The 24,174-nt window shown below is 40.9% G+C and overlaps 4 protein-coding genes and 1 pseudogene across 4 annotated transcripts; 3 read left to right on the plus strand and 2 right to left on the minus strand.

Annotated features, from left to right (window-relative positions):
- Positions 1-2,887: 2,887 nt before the first annotated feature.
- On the minus strand, positions 2,888-8,012 carry LOC127780843 (disease resistance protein RGA2-like). Its single transcript, XM_052307817.1, has 4 exons — positions 7,895-8,012; positions 4,965-6,462; positions 4,787-4,827; positions 2,888-3,627 (listed from the first exon to the last, which is right to left on the minus strand). The coding sequence occupies exons 2-4, from the start codon at positions 5,008-5,010 to the stop codon at positions 2,965-2,967; spliced, it is 750 nt and encodes a 249-aa protein (XP_052163777.1). The 5' UTR covers positions 5,011-6,462; positions 7,895-8,012; the 3' UTR covers positions 2,888-2,964.
- LOC127779243 (disease resistance protein RGA2-like) lies at positions 6,647-10,389 on the minus strand. The gene is made up of 2 exons (XM_052305978.1): positions 10,107-10,389; positions 6,647-8,172 (listed from the first exon to the last, which is right to left on the minus strand). Exons 1-2 carry the CDS (start codon positions 10,387-10,389, stop codon positions 6,647-6,649), a joined length of 1,809 nt encoding a protein of 602 aa, XP_052161938.1.
- Positions 10,390-14,117: 3,728 nt separating this feature from the next.
- On the plus strand, positions 14,118-14,663 carry LOC127780642 (uncharacterized; annotated as a pseudogene).
- Positions 14,664-18,015: 3,352 nt separating this feature from the next.
- Positions 18,016-18,788, plus strand: LOC127780400 (uncharacterized). Its single transcript, XM_052307309.1, has one exon. The coding sequence runs from the start codon at positions 18,212-18,214 to the stop codon at positions 18,638-18,640; it is 429 nt and encodes a 142-aa protein (XP_052163269.1). The 5' UTR covers positions 18,016-18,211; the 3' UTR covers positions 18,641-18,788.
- Positions 18,789-20,343: 1,555 nt separating this feature from the next.
- On the plus strand, positions 20,344-23,685 carry LOC127778666 (uncharacterized). Its single transcript, XM_052305288.1, has 6 exons — positions 20,344-20,649; positions 20,734-20,829; positions 21,371-21,411; positions 22,444-22,555; positions 22,994-23,074; positions 23,399-23,685. The coding sequence occupies exons 1-6, from the start codon at positions 20,419-20,421 to the stop codon at positions 23,462-23,464; spliced, it is 627 nt and encodes a 208-aa protein (XP_052161248.1). The 5' UTR covers positions 20,344-20,418; the 3' UTR covers positions 23,465-23,685.
- The last annotated feature ends 489 nt before the right edge of the window (positions 23,686-24,174 follow it).

Genomic DNA, 24,174 nt, shown 5'->3' on the forward strand with positions numbered 1-24,174 from the left:
GGCTGCGCGTGGGCCCGCCGCATCCGCGTCCGCCGCGAACCGCGCGTGTGCACCGCGTCTCTCTCCCCGAACCCTAGCACGCGCCGCGTGCACCTCGCTCACGGTGAGCCGAGTCGCTGACAAGCGGGTCCCACTCGGGACCACGCGGAATGGACCCGGCCCACCGGCTCTCTCTCTCCCTTCCCCGCCCGCACGCGCCATGGGCCGCCTTCTTAGGCCGGCCGGCCCATTAAGCTTGGCCGAGCCGCCCCTTTCTCTCGGGCCGCGCCCTAGCCGCCCGAGGAAAGTCTAATTCCCCCCCCCCCTTCTTTTCTTTTCTTTTCTTTTTCAAAAAAAAAGGGTTTAAATAAATCCTTTTCCTTTAGATCAAAAATCCAATAATCTTAGAAATTCAATATCTTCCCAACCGTAAGTCCGTTTGACTCCATTCAACTTCCAAAATTCCTCAAATCTCGAGATCTATCTAATGGCATGCTTAGAGGTCAATAATAGGGCTTTATTTTCGCCGTTTGTTGAGTTGTCCCGTTTCGCGTGTAGTTTCGGTGCCCGAAGACCCGCAGTACGAGGATTTCGAGGATCAGGCTCAAGATCTCAAGCAAGGCAAGTCACCTTTGATCATCTTGCACCAATAATTTAAATCTAAGTATTTCTTTCCGTAAATTTTGCATGAATAGGATTTACACAAGTAATTCGGCCGCGGCTCGCGAGATAGCCTGCCGGCCCCCAACCCTAATTGCTGCAATTACCCTCCTTGATTTATTGAACACTTAAACCTCCTTTGTCGACTGTGGTGCTTCGATGCATGGGCCTTCGGGCACGGGCATCGGAACACCTCCCCTCAAATTTAAAATATCCAATGATGAGTAAAACATGGGTTTTACAAAAGACTTGAAAAACCCGACACTTGGGTCGGTGCTTGCGAACTAAATGAATTTCCAAAATCGCGGACCGGGGAACGTACCGGGTGTACGGTTTCCCGCTCTTGCACTTAAGGACCGTTTCCTTGGAATTTCATCCGAACATAAGGCAAGTACGACCACATGGGTGGAATGGGACACCCCTGGCTGAGAAATTAGCTAATCAGGGGAGCCTTGATGCCAAGAGACATGTGGATTCGCCGGGGTGGTGTCGGGAAGGACCCCTGGGCTTCCTGGCACAGTATGGTCTGGGACCTAATCTGGTGTTGGTCTGGGACCCCTCTCGTTGGCATATGGTGAACCTGTGTCGGCTTTCGAAATGCCTTGTCATGAAAGCCTTAAGGTCTCTAGTCATGGCCGTTCTGTATGGGCTTGATGATCCGGGTTAGTAATGTCGTGTGGGTAAAGTGTACCCCCTTTGCAGAGGTTATTAAACTGTTCGAACAGCCGTGCCCACGGTCATGGGCGGATGTGAGGTGATTCCTAGCGTAGTTTTGTTTGACTACTGCCTTGTGAAATTTGCTGATGAGGAATGGGTTTGATGTTTGGAAAATCTGCGGCTGATGGGATCAGCCAGGCCCGGGTAGCCGTTTGAAAGCTGTTGGCCGGGTGCCAAACTTGATCAATTCAAAAGACTGATACATTGCACATACTCCGACCGGACACGATGCACTGTCTCATCCGTGTCGTTTGAGAAGCACTCACTTAGCTGTTTCAAAAAGGAGTTTAAATAAAAATCAATTGCAAAAACAACAGCCTTTCCTTTGAAGCCTGCATTAAACACTTATTTCCCATGGCTTGCTGAGTACTCCCGTACTCACCCTTGCCCTATATACATAATCCCCCCCCCAGTTGCTGAAGAAGATGAAGCGGATCCCGCTGACGAGGAGTTCTTCCAGGAGCAAGCCGGATACGATGAGTTTTAGGGTTTCGGCCTAGTTCCCAAGTCGCGCCTGTGATGTTTGGTCCAATTCTTGGCTTCCGCTTCCCTTTTGAAATGCAGTTGTGAGCTCGGGATCTGTCCGTAGCCCAACATGACTGTACTCCTACTCTATAATAAAGAGACCTCTGTTGCTGTGATATTCTGTCTTCCTGTGATATCAGCACTGTTTCCTGGGACTGGTATCGATTAACAGGTTAATTTGGAGCGTCACGGGCTAGTTCCTCTCGGGACTAGTTCGAGGCGTGACAATAGGTGAAACTATTTCACAAATACTCAGATTCAGAATATAGTTTAAGATAATTACATTATGCGTTGGCTCATATGATGTCAGTTGTAATTTGTAAAGCTTCAGAAAACAATGAGATAGTCAGGTGCAAAGCTTCTGAGATCTCTTCTTTCTGGTGACCATATGAGATGACCTTTGTACCTTACAGTTGAGCACGTAATCATTGTGAGGTGGAAAGTGAGATCTAAAAGCGAGAACCTTGAATTTACCTAGAGGTACCCTTCCGAAGAGAAAATCCTGCACACTAACCATGGGAACATCATCTTCACTGTGAGCACAGTTTGTGTGACAATGAACCATGTTGTTTTGAACAGAACATATTTTATAGTCATCAAGAAGCACAAGATACTCAGGACAAATTTTGTTTACCCTCCTAACATATGCCGGTTCAACCCTCTGCCAAGAACCATCAAAAAAACATGCACCATAGAGTAAGAGATTCAGCTTTCTGAATTTTCTGATTATTGCAAGAGCCATGCTCCAATACTGAGCGTTGAAATTTGCTCTCAAAAGTAGAGTGTAGATACTTGAACCCATGAAGCACCCATTCAATTCAATGGCTATATCCATTGCTATGGATGCCATCTTTGGGTGCTCCGCTGCATCTGTGCTTCCAAATGTGCGCAACTTGAAAAAGTACCAATAAGCTTCTTGAGTAAGTAAGGTCACTCTAAGAGCCTTTGTCGTTCCAAAGCTCGCTATCTTATCAGATCGGCTCGCGACTATAATTTTACTGTCGTTTGCAACACAATTTTTGTAAGCTGAGTACAATCTTCTCCACGCGCCCTCATCGATGTCTCTGATTAGTTCAATAATTATTAGTATCCTTTCTCCATCAGTGGCATGGTTTTGATGCTTGATTCAAGATCATTGTCATTGAAACACACAATTTGAGAGAAGTGGTTACGCACCCTTTCATCATCACAGGCATGCTCAATCAGGGTGCTCTTCCCAACGTTCTCTGGACCGATGATCGGCAGGATGCCTAGATTTTCAGCTCCGGGAGTATTCTCTTTGAGCAGGAAGTTCATGATGTGCTCCCTCTCCAATTGGCGACTGAACAAGCAATTGTCTAAAAGCAAGTGCATGCTATATGGCTGGCGGCATAGACGTGGACAATTGTTCAAGAACATGACAAATTCACTTGTATCTTCAATGGCAACTTCAAGGCTGCCAAGAACTTGCTGCAACTGCTTTTGTACACTCTGGCCACTGACCTTGCACAGCCGAACACGCTTGGCAGGATTGAACTTGGATAGTGCAAAAGGGTTATTCACCTGGTGATCTTTAGTACTGTCTCCTTTGTATCCATGGCATCTGAATATGTCGAGGGTGAAATACCCTCTGTACATCTCCTTCCTTAGTATGTTCAGTTGTTGCAGCATGACTTGGTTTGTGATGATCCGTTCATCTGCCTCCTCCACGATGATCCGGACCCGGAGTAGAAGCCGCTGTAGTCTCTCCTCCATGGCTGACTCTGTCTGTTTCATGCACTTGTTGATCAGGAAAGATATAGATCTAGTGGCAAGATCACTCAAAATTGCAGACAAAAATGTCTCCATATGTAACTATGTAATCTGAAATTTTGTAAATCACTCAACAGGTCGACAAGGACTGAGACCAGAGAGGAACTGTGTAATCAGAAAACTTTTAGAGGATATGATAAAACAGAGTGAGAATTAGGGCAGCCACATACTCCAGAAACTCCACACCTCCTTAAAAATTCAAGTTTCTATTTTTTTTTTCTCTGCAGTCTGCTTTAGCATAACAAGTCTGACCACATAGCAGAGACAATGAAAGCAGTAAAGGAAATTCTACAGATTTTGTTTAGCACCATAGACTTCACAACCACGTGTATTTTTTGTTGACCAGTTCATAGACTTTGCAATGCACCATAGACAGATTTTGTGGACCAGTCCATATACTTCTAGATAACGGTGAGAGAGAGAGAGAGAGAGAGAGAGAGAGAGCATGATGAACATGAAGAAAATACCAAGTTCTATGTCACAGAATTGCCATGCTCTTTTATTTTTTTGCTTGCGTTATAAAAGGATTTTATGTGCTGTTCTATTGTCCATTAGTTTCTCAACAATTGGAATTTTCTTCAGTTTTGTTGCTGGTGAATTAATATGCCACAAAATCGTTATCCTTCTTGTTCAACAAATCCTTCCAGTAAAACCATTGAAAATTTACATCCTATACCAGCCCAGGCCCCACGGTCATGAGGATTCCTATTTATTGCAAAGGGGAAAACGCAACGAATCATAAATCGTTGCAATATCAAATGCTAGCTATTGCCATGTGAAAAAGAAAATCGTTGCAATATCTAGTACCCCTATTATAGATGGCTCGGAATTAATCAAATGTATCATCTTGTAAATATGTACATACCCCTTTCTTAAGTAAATTTGGTCCGCCTATCTTAGGCCGGCCCGGCTAAATCAAATGTATCATTGCTAAGGACAATGCCTCCAAGGCCTCAATACAAAATTCAAGCCTTCTTTTTTTTTTTGCAGGGCCAAATTCAACTCTTTGCTCTTTGTTAATTTAGAGTTAAGTTTTGACTTCTACTTGTCTAACCTGAAAGACTAAAGAAAACGACATGAACAGAGAGGAAAAATTCATAAAATGTTTTCATACCATGGTTGTTATCTCCTTAAACAGCTGAATAGCTACGTTTCCTGGACAATAGAATTATGATTAACCACTTGTACGGCAGCTGACTAGCTAGCCACATCTCTGAAATTCCTTTTTGTAATATACTTCTCTGGGAAATAAAATATTCAGAATAGGCTACAGATCCTTGAAAATTAAGTACCTGGATCAAGAGCAGACATGGGAGGAGAGGAGGCATCACCATCCATGCTGCCAATTGTCGGAAGTACCCGAGCCACCGTTGCCACTGATGTCTCCAGATCAGGCCGGCACCACCACTGTATCAATGTCGACTTCCTTTGCTGCACCACCACCGGCGATGCTCGCTTCCTTCTCCCTTCGTGGCGGACGACATCGATCACTGCCGAATCAGGGAGCTTGGAGGCACAGTAGTATCACCACAGGTACATCCAAAATTGAAGCTTTAATTTCGGCAGCCTTTGGTAAGTTAGTCATAAACTCATAATGAAGGAAAGAAAGAAAAGAACATTTTTTTTGGATAATGGACAGTATAGGTCCCATTATCTGAAAATATAAAAAAATTTATTTGCCTGTAGTTAGGATATGGTTTGATTTATCGCTGAAACATTTACCTTTGATAATTAGCCCCATATATACTATTGATGGATGCCGAGCCAAAATCATATCATAGAGAAGGTGTGTGACCCATATTGTTACAGAAGTTGAGAAATTATGTGAGAAGATATAGGAGATGAAATAAGAGGAATGCTAAGAAGAGAAGAGAATATATGGGATGATTATTAGTTTTAATTTATATTATCTAGTTCTAGTTATTTGAATTTCGGGATGCAATGTGTGAAAAAGAATAATGGCCTTTTGATGTAGTCAATCACACAAATAAAAACATTTCATATGTAAACAGATGTATGGACTTAAAAATGTGTAACAACTCAATTCGTGGATATTTTTTTCTCAAGAGTTGAATATGAGAGATTGTTCACTCAAAAAATATGAGAGATTATGTGCATCGGAAATGAGCAGTGAGCATCTGTTCACCAGGATCGACTGCAGTTGCAGTTGTGACTGCAACTTTAGCAGTCCCTACATCCAACCACCCAACATGTAACCAATGGCTCTAGATCAACAGCCCATCTCTCCTCTCGCCTTTCTTGAATACTGGAGTAGTATTTATTATAGTTATTTACCACACTTAAATCAATTCATTCTGAACTTCCAAGTTAATTATTTAGTAATTACAATTTTGAAAATTCATTCATATAAGACTCTATATAAAAAAACTATTTGACTGTTGTTTAATGTAGGATCATAAAGGGTCTTTTCCACCCCAAAAACTAGCTTATGAGGTGAGGGGCTCCCCCACTCATATAAATATAATTTGATATAAGTAGGGCACTCTTTCAGCATGAAATTAGTAGAGGCTAGTTTTTCTCTGAACTAGAATCTAAAATCCAATTTTACACAAACGAGCATAACTAGATAATTAAGTAATTATCCTTACCCCATGTATAAATGTTTTCATACATATCGCCTACTTAACCTGCAAACTAATCAAAGGAATGAGAAAAGAAATAGCCTCTTGATCTTGGTTGAGTATTGAATGATTGGATCATGGTGACTGCTGAAGTTAAAAGTTGCAGTCAAAACAACAACTGCGGCTGATCCTGTTCCATTCAATAGACCTGCGTATCAAGGACAGATTCACATGAGGAAACAATAAGACAGCAACTAATAGAGCTTGTAGGATAAGTTTACAAGAGACAGCATAAAAAGATGAATCTAGTGTTAATCATACAGCTGAATTCAGTGATAAAATAGGACAGACTCTTCTATCATTTATACATATGGCAAACCATCTAGTTCAATCTAAGTTTTCCTCTTTTGTCGGAGTTCCATCTTGCAGGTAGCTAATGCAGGCCTGTACTCATGGATCTCACAGCTATATATGTAGCTGTAATATGGCGGAAGGTGAGATCTCCACAGCACAATATCAAATCTCCCATCAGGTGCAACTCTCCCTGACAAGACATCTTGCATATCAATTTTGGGAACTTCCTGATCTTCTTCATGAGCAACCCCTACTCGGCAATAATCGGAGATTACACAATACTGTTGCACAACTGCATTTTTCTTGGGAATAGGCACGCACTTTGTCTTCAACTCAAAATCATCACCTAAACCTCTCCTAAGCAGAAAATAACCCCTGGTGCGTGCATGGAGGCTGAGCCAGTTGCCCTCATAAAATGTAGCTTGGATCAAGCTGGCCATGATATTTAGGTCCATGAATGGTCCAGTGAAATTCTTGTACAATTCATGATCAAAGTAGACATTGAACATCATCATTGATACAGATGCTAACTCAGGGTGTTCTTTAGGATCTGAGCTTCCGAATGCGAGCACCTTAAAGAAGTACCAGTAAGCTTCTCGCGACAAAAACTTCAGACGTAGAGGTTGTGTTGTTCCAAGCTTTGCGATCTTCTCTAACCGGCTTGTGATTATGATTTTACTTCCAGCTGAAATGCAACTTCGCAAAGAAGCGCACATCCTTGTCCATTTATCATCAGCAACATCCTCAGCTAACTCAATGATGACTAACAATCTTTCTCCTCCACTTGAAACCGATGATGATGTGTGCATATGCCTTATCTCTCCTGAATCCCTTAGTGTAAGCAATGATTTTTCCTCTCTAAAATCGCCCTCAGTAAGAAAAAGGATGCGAGAGAAGTGGTTGCACACCCTCTCATCGCCGCAAACATGCTTGACAAGTGTGCTCTTCCCAACTTTGGCTAGACCAATAATCGGCAGGACACCAATGTTATCAACACTTAGCGTGTTTGGAGGTTCAGGACGCAACAAGAAATTGATGATCTGCTCCATCTCCATTTGACGCCCAAACATGCACTTGTCCATGAACAGGTAACTGTTGTATGGCTGACGATGAATGGAAGGGTAGTTGTTCAAAAGCAGAAAAAACTCAACCATGTCAGCCATGGCGATCTCTAGGTTGTCAATCACCTGCTCAAGCTCTCCTCTATCTCCATGCCGTCTAGTACCAATAGGGATTCGAGCACGCTTGGCAGAGTTGAATTTAGACAGAGCTAAAGAGTAACTCACTTTGTCATTGTTTTCGCTCATGATCTCCTCCTCGTGGGCTTCAGGGAATCTGAAGGAGTCAAGAATGTAGTACCCTCTGTACATGTCTTGTCTCAGCATGTTGACATGTCGAAGCATTCCATGGTTCAAGATTCTCCTCCCATCGGCCTCTTCAATGGCAGCAGCGAGCCGGAGCAGCATCCTTTCGAGTCTCTGAATCTTCTCCTCGTTGGACAGCAATGGCAGTTTGGAGTAGCATCTGTCTATCAAGAAGGAGAAGGATCTACCTGCAAGCTCTCCTAGGATTGCAGACAAGAGAGTATTCATTCTGGGAATGAAACCAATTTTTCTTCTCCCCATCAAGATTTTGCAGATACTACTCAATGGATAGATAAGGAGGTTGAGAGGAATCATGTAATGCCAAGTGTTGTAGTTTGGTAACGCGTTTTTTATGCCAACTTGTTTGACTAGAAGACCAATGAAAATGCATCCATTATTTATGGGGTAGAAAAATTGTGAACGCTATCGTTTTCAGGAATAGTATGCAACCAGAAAAAAATATGGACATGATTGAATAGGCTAGTTAGTCAATATCAGTTTTATTTTTTAGAGACTTGAGAGATTGCTTAAACCAAAAGTCCCTCCAACCTAATTCCAGGAGGCAGAGGCACCTTCGCTCGTGCAAATTTTGTGAAAGGAGAACGCTTCCAAAATGGGGATGTTAATTTTAAGAACAAAGTCTTAGCATGGCCTACTGTAATAAGCAGAACAAAAGTGTAAAACATAAACTCCTTATTTGCAATTTCGATTTCATCACTATTAACTTGTAGGGATTTAATTAACTTGGCATAGACAAATGTATTATAATCATTTAATTCTATGTGACATTTTTTTCAAAAAAAAAAGAGAGTATCAGATAATTTCCTATACAATTATTTACAAACTAGTTATACCACACATACTCCCTCTGCATGTTCAAATCCATCCCTAGAAGTTGTCTTGTTTTGAACAGAGGGAGTAGGCAAGACAATTTCCTATACAATTATCAGATAATTTCCTATGAACCAATCATGTGCTTGCAATCAGAGACTATCATGCATGCACTCTGTAATGACAATGCTCATTTTGCTTTGGCCCAACATGGCAACGCTCCCCTGCATCAGCATCTGAGATGGTCAGGTGGAAAGCTTCTGAGATCTCTTCTTCCTGGAGATCAAATGATGTGACCTCCGTACCTCACAGTTGAAAATGTAGTTGTAGTGAGGTGGAAGGTGAGACCTCCATGCGAGAACATTGAATTTTCCTTGCGGTTCAACACTTCCGAAGAGAAAATCTTGCAAACTCACCATGGGAACATCATCTTCACTGTGAGCAGAGTTTGTGTGACAATGAATCATGTTCTGAATAGAACATACTTTATAGTCCTCATGAATCACATGATTTCCGGAGCAAATTTTGTTTACCCTCCTAACGTATGCAGGTCCAACACCCTGCCAAGGATCGTCAAAATAACTTGTACCGCAGAGTAAGAGATTCAGCTTCCTGAATTCTCTGATTCCTGCCAGGGCCATGCTCCAAAACTTATCATTGAAATTTTCTCTAAGAAGTACACTGTAAACATTTGAACCCATGAAGCACCCATTCAATTCCATGGCCATATCCACGGCTATTGATTCCAGCTTTGGGTGCTCCGCTGCATCCATGCTTCCAAATGTACGCACCTTGAAAAAGTACCAATAAGCTTCTTGAGTAAAGAATTTTACTCTCAGAGCATGTGTTGTTCCAAAGCTTGAAATATTATCAGATCGGCTTGCGACTATAATTTTACTGCCATTTGCGGCACAAGTTTTGGAAGCTGAGTACAATCTTCTCCATGCTCCCTCATTGATGTCTCTGATTAGTTCGACTATGATTAGTATCCTTTCTCCACCAGTGGCATGGTTTTGATGCTTGATTACACCACAATTTCGAAGAGTCACCATGTTTGCATCTTCAAGATCATCATCACTGAAACACACAATTTGAAAGAAGTGGTTACGCACCCTTTCATCGTTGCAGGCATGCTCAATCAGCGTGCTCTTCCCAACATTGCTTGGACCGATGATTGGCAAGACACCTGGATTTTGATTACTACTTGTATTGTCTTTAAGCAGGAAATTCATGATGTGCTCCATCTCCATTTGGTGATTAAACAAGCACTTGTCTAAGACCAAGTGCATGCTATATGGCTGACGGTTCAAGCGTGGATAACTGTTCAGGAACATGAAAAATTCACTGGTATCTTCAATGGTGGCTTCAAGGCTGGCAAGAACTTGCTGCAGCTGCTGTTGTAAACTCTGGCCACTTGTCCTGCAGAACCGAATGCGCTTGGCAGGATTGAACTTGGATGGAGCGAAAGAGTTACTCACTTGGTGGTCTTTGGTATTTTCTTCTTCACGGTCATGGTATCTGAATCTGTCCATGATGTAATACCCTCTGTACATCTCCTTCCTCAGCATGTTCAGTTGCTGCAGCATGGCTTGGTTTGCGATAAGTCGGTCCTATGCCTCCTCCAAGATGATCTGGACCCGTAGAAGGAGCCGTTGCAGTTTCTCCTCCATGGTTGGTGATGTCAGTTTTGAGTACTTGTTGATCAGGAAAGATAAGGATCTAGTGGCAAGATCACTCAGAATTGCAAACAAAAATGTCTCCATCTGTAATTATGCAATCTAATATTTTTGAAGATCTCTCGACGATAGGTCGACAAGAACTGAGACTGGAGAGGAACTATATAATCTGAAGCGGAGCACAAACTAAGGCAGTCACTGAGCCACATACTAGAATTGCACTGTGGTTTACATAAACCAATTCCACACGTATGTAGAATTTTTCTGAAATTTCGATCAAATTTTTGGCGTCAACCTATTGAATTGGAGGTTTTGTTTTTCTTTCAAATTGCATTTGTATAACTATACAAGATTGACCATGCAGCGAAGACAACCAAAGAAGTAAGAAAATTCCAGAGATTTGGTTCAGGGCCATATATTTCTCATCAAGTTTCAAAAGCATGTGTGTTTCTAATTGACCAGTCTGCACACTAGACAACGCTATGGCCTTCTGTTATATAGATCACTTGGTCGACAAGAACTAAGATCAGAGAGAAACTATATAATCTGAACCAGAGTAGAAATCAAGGAAGTTGCATACTCACTTCTACATGTCCATCAAAAGAAAGGCATTGCACTGTGGTTTAGAAAAACACAGTTCCACGCGTACCTGGAATTCATCTCAACCCAGATTAATTTGTTGGTTTGAACTTTTGAACTCAAGTTTCTGTTTTTCTCCGAATTTACCATTGTATAACAATACAAGACTGACCACCATAGATCTCCCATCAAGTTTCAAAAGCATGTGAATTTTTGGTTGACCAGTACACACATACAAGACAATGCAATGGCCTTATACTTCTACAATGGTGAGTTGGTGACAAAGAAAAAAAAAGGATCTGAACATTATATAATTGACTAGTTGAGTTCCACGTTATATAGGTTGATACAATCAGGTTTCACTTCTACTTGTTCTACTTCTTCTGACAAGCAAAAATGATATGAACGGAGAAGAAACATTCAGAAAATGTTTAATTTTTCTACCGTGGTTACTCTCTCCTTAAACAGCTGAATAGCTGCTACATTCCTTAAACCAAAAAATCATGGTTAATCACTTGGACAGCAGCTGACTAACCAGTTACAATCTGAAATTCCTTTTGGGATCAATACAATTTTTTCTCTGGGAAAATAAAATATTCTGAATATGCTACAGCCTACAGATCGCCAGATCCTTGGAAATTGAGTACCTGAATGAAGAGCAGACAGAGCTGACCTGTCAGACGTGATGGTTGTAGAGGCATCGCCGTCCGTACAGCGCCGCCGCTGTCGCCGGAATCTCCAGATCCGGCTGCCTTTGCTGCTCCACCGCCGGCCGCCAAGCACTTGGTTTCGTCCCCCGCCAACGAGCAGCTCGCCGGCCAAATGCACTTTGAACAGGAGACAATCCCGTGTCGCCATTGCTACACACTACTAGATCCCATCCAAAAATCGAAGTTTTCATTTTGCTAGCCTTGGCACTTCGCAGGCTTAGGGGGGGAAATGTTTTTTTTTTTTTTTACAGTAAGAACTCCCGTTCTTTGGAGGGTAAAAAAAAGGAAAAAATGATTTCTTCTAATTGAGGAGTTGAATATGACAAAGAAGAAGAGGTGAGAGTACAGAAATACATGGAATGGTTCGGGATTAATTTATGTATAATTTAGTTAATTATGATTATTATATACTATCGTTGGTTTATAATATATGACATTGTTGATTTTTTTATATATGTTTGACCATTTGTCTTATTCAATTTTTTTTGCAGATATAAAAAAAGTTAAATCATGCTTAAAGAATATTTGATGATATATCGTTACAATAAAATAAATGATAATTATTTTTTTAATAAGACAAATGGTCGAACGTATCAAGAAGTTCAGCGGCGTCATATATTAAACAACAGAGAGAGTAGATCGAATAAATAACATTGTATTGATGGTCTTTTTTTTAAGAGAATGGTGTTCTTTTGACATAGTTGATCTAGCTGATGATGAGTTCTTCTAGGAGCAAGCAGCTTCGAGCAGTATTAGGATTTCGGCTTATTTTCCAAGTCATACTTGTGGCTTTGGGCTAGTCTCCACTTCTGCCTCATTGTAATGCAACTATGAACTCGGGGTCTGTCCGTAGTTCCAACAATGAATGCATCTCTACTCGTAGAAATACCTGTCGTTGTGATATTCTATCTTCTTATTGTACCAGCTCTATTTTCTGGGACTGGTACAGCCGTACAGGTTAGCAAGTTAATTTGGATCGCCTTACATTGGTTTCCATTTGGAGCTAGTTGGGGTGTGACACAGACCTACTCCTTCCGTCCTAAAAAAACAAACCCTGGGTTTTCGTGTCCAACGTTTGACCGTCCGTCTTATTTGAAAAAATTATAAAAAAAAATAAAAAGACAAGTCACGCATAAAGTATTAATCATATTTTATCATCTAACAACAATGAAAATACTAATTATAAAAAAGTTTCATATAAGACGGACAGTCAAACGTTGGACACAGAAACTCAGAGTTTGTCTTTTTTTTAGACGGAGCGAGTAGTCCTTTTATTGTCGTTTCAGATAGGGAATTGAAGTATGAAGAGACAACATAGTAGTATCTGACCGTGCTCGGTCGAGATGTTTGATTTCAGTCTGTAATGAAAGTGAGAAATGATGGCTTTGGAAGCCCACTTGGAATTGATATACTGAATCCTTTGTTCTTGGTTCTTGCTCTGATGAGTAGTGACAAGGTTGCTCTGTAAAAATAAACTGAATAATAACTTGAAGAAATCGTTAACACAAAAACCTGAGAGAGTTGACTGCATTTTCTGTGCCTTAAAATGCTGTAACAGTTCGGTAAAAAAAAAAAACTGCTGTAACAGTTTCAGATAATGGAACTGGGGTTTTAGGCCGTGTTACTCTTAAATGGATTTGACTGGATGACTCGTCAAGGTATGAATTTGTTGTAAATAGAGTAGAGACTAGCCTGCCTCCCATGTGGAACTCTGTGGCATTAGTTTGTCATTTGAGATCGAACCGCTTTGACAACAGAGCACTTTGCCTTTTATTGCTGATTGAAGCTGATAATGTAGTGAAATGAACCATGTAATAAACTCCCTAAATCTTAATGAAATTTGGTCGGCCACTCTTTCGGCCGACCTGGCAAAAAAAAAAAAGCTGATAATGTTATGATTTTGATTTTGTGCTCTGCTCTGCCTTTTGCTCCTATAGCTTTTCTGAAAACATTGAAATGATGTTGATACTTGATTGGTGATATGGCACTAGTGTCTAGTAGACTAGTACTGATCATGAGCCCAACGAATTGGACCTGAACACTGCTAATTAATTGGTATAAGCCATCTCTGGCTCCTTGCAAAAATAAATAAATGAATAAATAAAGAGTCATCCTTTGCTGAAGAAGTGTAAGTATTACATCGGTAGTGGACTTGGTCAGGGACTTTGTGCGTCAGAATTTCTATGCAGTTATCAACTGCATGGTCAGAAAAGGCTGGTGTATAAACAAGTTGGAATCCAAAGTTCATAACCTTTGCCTAAGCAGTCTGCAAAGATCTTTATCAGTACGAACTCTATATAAACAGAGCCCCATATCTCATCTTCCATCACCAACAATCTCTCTAAACATTTGCACACAACACATCTCCAAACCAAAGCTTCTTTGCCTGAAACTACACATCCAATGGCATCACAAATTGAGAGCCACCGCTCCGGTGCTGAGGTCGTCAATGGAGATGCCATCTGCAGGAAGAGGTCCATTGAGCTGCTGGGAGAGCTCGGTCTCCCCAAGGGCCTACTGCCGTTGGAGGACATCGAGGAGTTCGGCTACAACCGGGACACTGGATTCATGTGGCTAGTGCAGGAAGAAGAAGATCGAGCACATCTTCAAGAAGATCAAGCAGACCGTCTCCTACGCCGGTGAGGTCACGGCGTTCGTCGAGAAGGGGAAGCTGAAGAAGATCACCGGCGTGAAGACCAAGGAGCTGCTGCTCTGGCTCAGCGTCGTCGAGGTCTACGTCGCCGATGCCTCGCCGGAGAAGGTCACCTTCAAGACGGGAACTGGGCTGTCTGACACCTTCGATGCCGCTGCTTTTGCCCTCGGGGAGTAAGAACTTAGGTCAGCTATAAGCTGGAGTAAGAAATGATGACAAGACTCATAAATCTTAATTATGTAAAAAAGGTTTAAAGACACTATCTTACATCTACCATGTACTGTTATATAAATCTTTTTTGTATTCAATTGCGAACATATATGAGTATATTCCTGTATTTGTTCCGGTTTTGAAAAAGCGCTGTCTTGCACAAGACCCTAGTCTTCAGATTTTCTGCCCAGAGGGCCGCCTCACTAACACACCTTTGAAGGCAGGAAACAATAGAAGGCGAATAACCCCTGAAAACTACATCATGACAATGATTCCAAAGCGCCCAGAAACAAAGTAGGTAGAAGACCTGAAAATGCTTTACCGGCAGATTGTGCGTTGGTTTTAGTTGGTGTAGCATTTGCACTTGCTGAATGGATGGATGAATTGCAATTGCCCGCCAAAAGCTTATTGCAAAAGGGCAAGTAAAACACAAGTGATTCGCTGTTTCAGCCCCATGATTACAGATGATGCATGTCGCCGATTGAACAATCTTTTTCTTTAGCAGATTTTGTTTTGTGGACAGTCTATTTCTGACAAGCAGCCAAGCAAACAGCTTTACCTTTAGTGAGCCATGTTGATAACTCATAACTATGTTGTCTTCATCTTCTCTGAACTTTATGAGCAGGTTCTGTTGGGTTCTTTGTTTTTATCATTTCAGATGCGTAAATATGGTGAATTGAGATGTTTGATCCAGTTTGTAATGCAAGACTTAACCGAGAGATATAACCGCATTTTCTACCCTTTAAACTGCTGTACACTTTCAGTTAATGGAACTGGGATTTTCAGTCGGGTGTGTTATTCTAAAATGAGATTTGACTGCATGACTCATCAAGGTATGAATTTGATGTTCTTAAATACAATACAGCAGAGACAAGCCTGCCATGAGGAACTCCATAGCTTTAGTTTGTCATTTGAAGTCACTGTATATATTATTACAGCGGAGCAGGAGCGAATCTCGTTAACAGCAGGGCAATTTGCATTGTATTGCTGACTGAAGCTGCCAATGTTATGTTTTTTTTTCCTGCTCAATCTTTTGTTCCTGTAGCTATTCTGAAAACATTGAATGGATTTTGCACAACTTAGAACTACCATTGAAGACGCAAATTAACCGAAACAATGCAGAACAACAGCGAGCATCAGAATGATGAAATGTTGTCATGATCACCACGATGGGCAAGTAAACTGCATAATAATCTCAAGAAATCGTTGGATTACTGCGTGCGAGGCCGCAAGCTCATCTGGACCGTACGGGAGTGATCAAACGGTGGAAAGAGATCCCGCGAAAGGGGTCGGAATTTTAAACGCCGAACCCCTTTGGGCCAAGATGGGCCCGCTCGTGAGGCCCACGGGTCGTAAATAATTCTTCTCATCTGGGCCGCACGGCCTTGATTGAACGGCCCAAGGGGATGGGAGACCCGTATCCATACTCCATAGCAACGCTAGCCGGCCCGAGCGACACACGGGGTTGAGCTTTAATTTCCTCTAATCCTATTTTGCGGCCAATTTTATCCTAGAACACGACCGATTTTAATTCACTACGCCTTGGAAGCTAAGAAGATGTTAACCTTTACTACTGGTTGAGAGAATGCTTTTTTTTTTACAGTGCTGTTCATCATGCATCATCAACAAAGATTTTCTTTTACACCGTCTGATGATTATGGATGATTTGTTTCGAAAAAGCTACCTCGCGCGTATGCGCAGCCAACGCGCACGAGGCGGGATTTTTTTCTCGGAGACACGTACTGACTAATCCTGTTAGTTAGAGATAATAACGACAATTAACATTTGATTTTTTTTGATAGCTTTTGTTTAACAGATTGAAAATAAATCTATACATAGAGTCAAATTTTAAAAACTTTTAACCTAGATTTAAAAACTTTTAACTCGAAATTTGAAATTTTTGAAGTCGAATTTTGAAAACTTTCATCTTTTCATATCAAATTTGAAAAACTTTCAACCAAGAATTGAAAACTTTCAACTCAAATTTAAAAACTTCCAACTCGAGATTTGAAAACTTACAACTCAAAATTTGAAAACTTCCAACTCGAGATTTGAAAATTTTCAAGTCAAAACATTTAAAAACACGTGTATTGAAGATTAAAAAAATAATCAGAAAAAACGTAAAAGGGAAGAAGAAAAAAAAAGAAAATCGCAAAAAAAAAAGAAAAAGGAAAAAAATCGCTCGGGGGAATGATGTGAGTGAGCTTCAGAGTTATGTACAGGGTGTGTAGAGTTATGTACAGGGTGTGTGTTCGTCCATAATTATTCACAAGCTGAGCTCCCAGATTGACTTCATTCATGCATGGAACCTGACGAATGAGGAAAACGATGAAACTTTCCAGTTCAAATTTAAAAATTTTTAAGTTAAGATTTAAAAATTACTAGTAAATTAATCACTAATAAAAATAGAAAACTAATCACTAGTAAACTAATTACGATTTTTCTCCTACCCGTGCGGCAGCAAACTGTGAAAAAAGAAAAAAAAAGAAACGTGGTGATGGAAAAAAAAAGAAAAAAGAGATAAGAAACGTGCTCGCATGCGTGGAAAGTGTGGGCCGGAAGCGTGCGCACGAATTAGCATTCTTGTCGATAGTAGGTTGCCTCCACCCGTCCTGCCTCCCTGACGTCACGGTTGCCGTCTTGATTTATCTGCTCCATGATGGTTTTACTCCCCATGCTTGATGGAATATGCTGAATTTTAACATACGTAAAAAGTAAAAAAGGCATGCAAAATCTGTCTCAAGTTCTAGCCTCAAAAGCCCTTCTCAAACTCTGGAGTGACCTTATTCAGACAATTGCTATGCTTTCATCCCTGACTTTATTCAGACAGTAAAGTTTATTCAGACAGTAAACTAAACTGAGGTACATTCTGCAACTTTCCCAAGCATCTCTGAATCCTTCAACTCAACGCGACATAAGTATAACATGGCTTCGTATTTCTCTGCAAAGTTCTCCACGCATGGAATGCTGATTTTTGGTTGGAATTTGCTATCATCAGCGATCAGTCCAACCTTCGCCTGGGAAGACAGAGACATTTTTTTTCTAGAAACACACACGCCTGGGAAGGGAGTTGTTTATTTCTCATTTTTTCTTTTCTACTTTTCCCTTTTAATTTGAGAATCAATGAAGTTTTCGTCTCAAGCTATTGAAATCTTCAGGATACCTTTGATGATACACAACGGCACTTTGGATGATACTCATTGATACACATAACAATAGTTGATGATACACGTTTATACTTGCTTATATTGATTAATGCACGACGTGACGACAACACTCAAGGATAATGACTGATTTTATTATAAAGAGCACAAGGTTTCTTCAATATCATGACACTAGCTATGGGATACACTAAATCTCAGATTCTCAGTCATGGGGGATCTCGCAACATCTGCAGCCTGGACAGATCTTCATCACAATGAACAAGCAAATTAACAAGACTTGAGAAAACTCTATATAAACAGAACCCCACATCTCATCTTCCATCACACCAATCTCTCAACCCATTTGCACAAACAAAACACAACACATTTCCAAACCAAAAACTTCTCTTCTAATTTTCTCTGAAACTACCGCTCCAATGGCTTCACAGATCGAGAGCCACCGCGCCGGCGCGGAGATCGTCAACGGCGATGACATCTGCAGGAAGATGTCCATCGAGCTCCTGGGAGAGCTCGGACTCCCCATGGGGCTCCTGCCATTGGAGGACATCGAGGAGTTCGGCTACAACCGGGAGACCGGGTTCATCTGGATGGTGCAGAGGAAGAAGAAGATCGAGCACGTCTTCAAGAAGATCAAGCAGAACGTGTCCTACGCCGGTGAGGTCACGGCGTTCGTCGAGAAGGGGAAGCTGAAGAAGATCACCGGCGTGAAGACCAAGGAGCTGATGCTCTGGCTCAGCATCGTCGAGGTGTACGCCGCCGAGGCGTCGCCGGAGAAGGTGACCTTCAAGAGTGGCGCCGGAATCTGCAAGACCTTTGACGCCGCTGCATTTGCACTTGGGGAGTAAGGACTTGGAATTGATTTGCTTGCATTGTTCGAAATGATGCGAAAAGTTTATGGTAAAAATGTCCGTGTCAAAGAAGGATGGAACTTCTGTTGTTTCATGCATTAAGCTCATGTATTCAGCAGTGTCATGTACACTGCGTTGTGATCAAATCTATTACCATTATGTAATAATAAAATTAATTTTAAAAGATTACAATATATCTGAACACATGCATGAAGTATTAAATATAAAAAAATAACTAATTATATAGATTGGGTGTAAATTGTGAGACGAATCTTTTAAGCCTAATTGCTCCATGATCTGACAATGTGGTGCTATAGTAAACATTTGCTAATGGCGGATTAATTAGGCTTAATAAATTCATCTCGCAGTTTGCAGGCGGATTCTATAATTTATTTTGTTATTACTCTACGTTTAATACTTCAAATGTATATCCGTATATCCGATTTGACACGCCAAAACTTTACATCCCTACATCTAAACATAGCCTTATGTGGTGTTTGGGAAGGAGGGACTAAATTTAGTCCCTCTCACAAAAGTATAAGTCTCTATGAGAGGAACTAAAATTTTTGTGAGAGGGACTAAACTTTAGTCCCTCCTTCCCAAACATCACCTTAGTTGACTGCATTGTAGTTGCATAGGTAGAACGGATGTGCATTTGCTACGATAGAAAAAGAGAAAAAAACATAAACTAGCAGAGTGAGCTGCACGGAATACCAGTTAGCAAGTTATCCCTTGCTTCCATTTATAACTATACCTTGTTCAGGTTGAAGCCTAACTTGTAATTTCCATGATTAAATTATACTTTTACCATTTTATGTAATCTTGAGCTTTTTAGGCTTTAAAACCTAATTAACCTCATTATTATGAATTTTTAGCAGCCTGTATATAGATTTTTTTTTTAAAAAGAATACTATTTAGTAGTTAAGGAAACGTGCGCGCCGGAGATAATAGAGTGGAGGTTAATAACCATAGCTTAAGAACACAACCTAAAACTGCTAGTAATACTTATTCAGAAGCGAACAAAAATCGAACACACTTCTTGAAATGCTGAATCATCTGAGCAACTCTCATGCTCCTACTGTCCTCATTTGAACACATGTACACTACTAATCCTCGTTCTGGAAATTTAATCATCATCCATCAGAATATTCTACTCCATCCGTCCCAAAATAAGTGTAGTTTTGCACTATTCACATTCAACGTTTAACTATTCGTTTTATTTAAAAATTTTTTTATTAGTATTTTTATTGCTATTAGATGATAAACATAAATAGTACTTTATGTGTGACTAAATATTTTTAAATTTTTTGCAAATTTTTCAAATAAAACGGACGGTCAAACGTTGGGCACAAATATCCACGGCTGCACTTATTTTGGGAGGGAGGTAGTACTAGATTTATTTATCAATGCTTCCCATACCTAACAGCACGGAGCATTCATGACGTCAGCTACCACGAGCTCACCTCCCATTGGCTCATCCCTCCACCTCACTCGCCCACGTGGCGGGACGCATCTGGCCCCACATTCTGCCACCCTCCCCTCACACCCCACCCTTTCCCTGGACCGGGTGCACCAACACCGCAGAGCCTGAGTCTCCTGGTCCACGTACACCCGTGGACCGGGTCCACGGTGCACCGCGTCTTCTTCCACCTCCGCTTTATATGAGAAGAGAATAGAAGAGAAGAAGGCCACCTCACCACTAAAGGAGGAGGAGGAGGCCTCGAGCTCGAAGCTTCTCGGAAATCTAACCCTAACCCTAACCCTAAAGGCTAGCCATGGCCAAGGGGGCCGCGTCGGCGTCGGGAGGCGGCGGCGCCGCGCCGGAGGCGCAGCAGCAGCTCTCCGGCGGCGGGGACACGCCGCGGCGGCGGCGCCCCACGCGGTCCAGGTCCGACCCGCTCCTCATCGTGTGCCGCTGCTTCAATGTCGTCACCGCCGCCACCGCCGCGCTCTGCGTCGCCGTCAACGTCCTCTCCGCCGTGCAGTCCTTCCGCACCGGCCTCGACGTGCGTAGGCCCCTGCCTTTCCTTTTCGTTTTTCCGGCCATGGCGCGGCTACGAGCTGATTTGGGCTGTTTGGTTGGGTTGCAGATATTCGGGGGCATATTCCGGTGCTACGCGGTGGTCATCTCGCTGTTCGTGGGGGTGGTCGAGACAGAGTGGGGATTCATCATGAAATTCTGCAAGGTTTTGCTTCTTCCTTCTTGTTTTGCACGCCATTTTTCACTCGATTTACATTTCAGGTGCTACAGTTTCCGATTCAATAAGTATTCTTGAGTTACAGCAAAAAAAATATTTATTGGATGGCGTCCTTCGATTATTAGTGTCCAATTTGTTCATTAATAGTGCCACTTCGCAGATGGCAATGAACTTTGCAGTAATATTTTGTTTTGCGATTGTACTTGTTGTTTCATATGAGTATGTTTGTTAATTACACATAGATTAATTATGTAAAGCTTGTTTTTTTTCCTATATGAGCTGTTTTGTGGATAAATCCAAATTATTTACTGCTAAGCTGTTAACCTGTGAATAATTTTGCATTTGAGCCTCCAAATCTTGCTTGTTCTGCTGAATCCTCACAATTATTTGTTTGGTAATACTATGGAACGTTTGCAGACTTGTCTTGTGTGGGTATAGTATCTTTCAACTAGTTAGCTCGAGATTTTTTTTTTCATAATTTTATTGACCCGTTAGTTTACTGATGTTTTATACTCTTTGATGTGACTAGATTTTGGAGTACTGGCCTGCAAGGGGAATGTTACAGATCTTGTAAGTATCCTGGAGGAATTTAGATTCCTATTCCTTCTATTATGATCCCAAATCTGTTTCTCAATTTCTGCATTTTTATTGGAATATATGATTGCACAGACTACTCAGTGCATATGCTTCATTCTTGTTGCTTTTTTGCAAGTAATAGGAGAAATTGAAGATCAATAAAATTAGTTAGCTGGGTTATTAAATTTCAAACAGGTGGGTTAGCTGTAAGCCTGTAACAGGGTATGCAAGAATACTTGTTGAATATTTTACAAACACTCTACATCCATGTTGTTTTGATATAACATGACGAGCACAGAGTACCTTCAGAACCTGGCTCTAAAATGGACTATCACAAATTCACAATATGATATGCTCTTTCCATATTGGTGCTATTGCTATATAAAGTGGTTAAGCCTGCCCAGCTAGCACTTATGTTTCATTATATTGATGAGTGATAACCTCTTAACAGTTCTGTATTAAGGTGATAAGGTATATTATGAACTGTGCTCCTCTCAGTGTGTTGTACTTCTCACATGTTGATTTGCATCAATCTGTGAACCAGAGGTTTCCCATTCTAGGATGAACAGCAAGAATCCCTTTGTGGCTTATTGAACACAGGATGCACCTAAGTTTTGCTGGAAATATCTCACACATGCTTACCTAGGTCTCAAAACATTAGTACATTAACATACTCTCAACTCAGTAGTATTTTGCGTACAAATTTGAGTCTCTTTTAAAAATTCTTCTGCAGAGAACTTGTTTAGTCCATGAATAAAGAGTAAAACCATAATCACCCAACTGCCATTCACCATATTGGCCTCTTTGCACTCACAGTACATGAACCATGAATTACAACTGTTGCATGCACCAACTGCACCATAAATTTTGGGATCGTGAACATCTTAACTGTAATGTTTTTGCATGTGAACAGTGTAATGAACAGATGAATAGTAGAAAAACTTCAATAATAATTATTGTCCTTGTTGAATTGTACTCCATTCTGTTCCTGTGGTGGATTAATGTTTTTCATTTGGTTTGTTGCAGTGTTGCTGTCATGACAAAGGCATACCCAAATGTTGAAAGGGGTGATTTGATTTTGCTTGAAGACATTGCCAGCTATCTGCTTCTTGCATGTGGACTGATCTATATAATCTCGGTGAGTCTACAAAATTTTGGGTGTTCATTTGTGTTTAAATATTACTAGTACCATGTAATAGCCTTTAAAATTCTGAACTTTAAAACATGGTTAGTTTCAGATGCCTAGATATTAAATTCAGCAGAAAATAATTCCCCACTGGGGCAGAATAATTTGATGCCTTGCAATTTTGTTCTCATTGTTGTTTGGACAGTTAGTTCAGTAGCTAATTGAGCTTGTTTAAATGACTAATAACATTACGAAGTTGTAAACTTGAAATGTGGTTTCAGACGTTCTCCATACAGGCATCAGCATCATAAAATGAGATATTGCCTCTAATGATATGTAGTAGAGGATGATCTTGCAATGCACATTGAACAAATAATCCAACTTTGACCCTGTTTATACTGCATGCCACATGTTTTCTTATGTGTACTAAAAGCTTTGATGAATATGTAGGGTGTGCTGTGCATTGGTGTGTTGAAGCGTTCTAGGCAGCAGAAAGCAACATCACGAGAACAAGCAGTCAAGGATCTGGAGGTGAGTACTTTGGTTCCTAATTTCATTTAGTAATCATGACACTGAGCCTGTATTTTGAGTCACAACATATGACATCAAGTAAATGCGTGCTCACAAGATAATCAATATCCTACTGTGAAATAGGATATAAGTATTACATTTTCCTTCCATTGGTCAGAATATGGTGGTTTTTATTGCACAATGTTGGTCTATGGCACCTGATTTTTCTTGCTAGTTGCTGATTCGCTGCTAAATATTCTGTTAGTTCGTATGTTAATTCTTGTTTGTACAACAGTAGAGTGTATTTTCATTCCCTAATTTCCTCGACCTCTGTTGTTGTATCAGGAGCTGGAGAAACGGAGAGAAGAACTTGAGGCACTTCTACTTGCTCAGAGGTCTGAGACGGTCTGACGGATTCCAACCAGGACGATCTGACATTTACTTGTTCAGTGTAGATAAAATTTGTTTGTTTTTGTTCCTGCCGCTTGCCTATATCTTGTTCGTGGTCACCATCATTTGAAGTAAATCCAAAACTACTCTTGTTGATGTATATCGAGAACTTGTTTTTTTTTTTTTTCCAACTCTGAATTGTTCCCCTTTTTGTTTCCACTAAAGTGTAGTTCTTCCCCTCATCTACCTGTAATTCCAATAAACTCTTGTTTTTCTTTTGTGGGGAAGTAAAGCCAATCAACTGACAAATGATTCATCAGGTAATTAACCGTCCAACTAGATAAGTTATCAATAATAATTACGGAGTAGATTGGTTGTAACAATATTTTCAACACAAACCAACTTATTATCAAAATATATTCAATGTTGCACTTAATGAACTAAAAAAATTTAACTAGAGAAAAAGTCAAGAGCTATTTACAATATGAAACGCGCTACTTACAACATGAAACAGAGGGAGAAGGAGATAAAATAATGCTCTTTGCCGGAACGATTAGAACTCGACCGTCCAACTACACTTTCTCACGGACATGAAACGTAATTGACTCTGCCTGACAACAAGCAATTAAGTTACTAAGTCGTCATGCGTGCTTAATCGGATGAGCTTTTCCATCATCATCAAGTTTAGCTCTTTCGGGAAAAAAAGCGAGTCTCGCCATCCAAGCGTAAGC

Source organism: Oryza glaberrima, chromosome 7, assembly GCF_000147395.1.
Source record: "Oryza glaberrima chromosome 7, OglaRS2, whole genome shotgun sequence".
Classification (NCBI taxonomy): domain Eukaryota; kingdom Viridiplantae; phylum Streptophyta; class Magnoliopsida; order Poales; family Poaceae; genus Oryza; species Oryza glaberrima.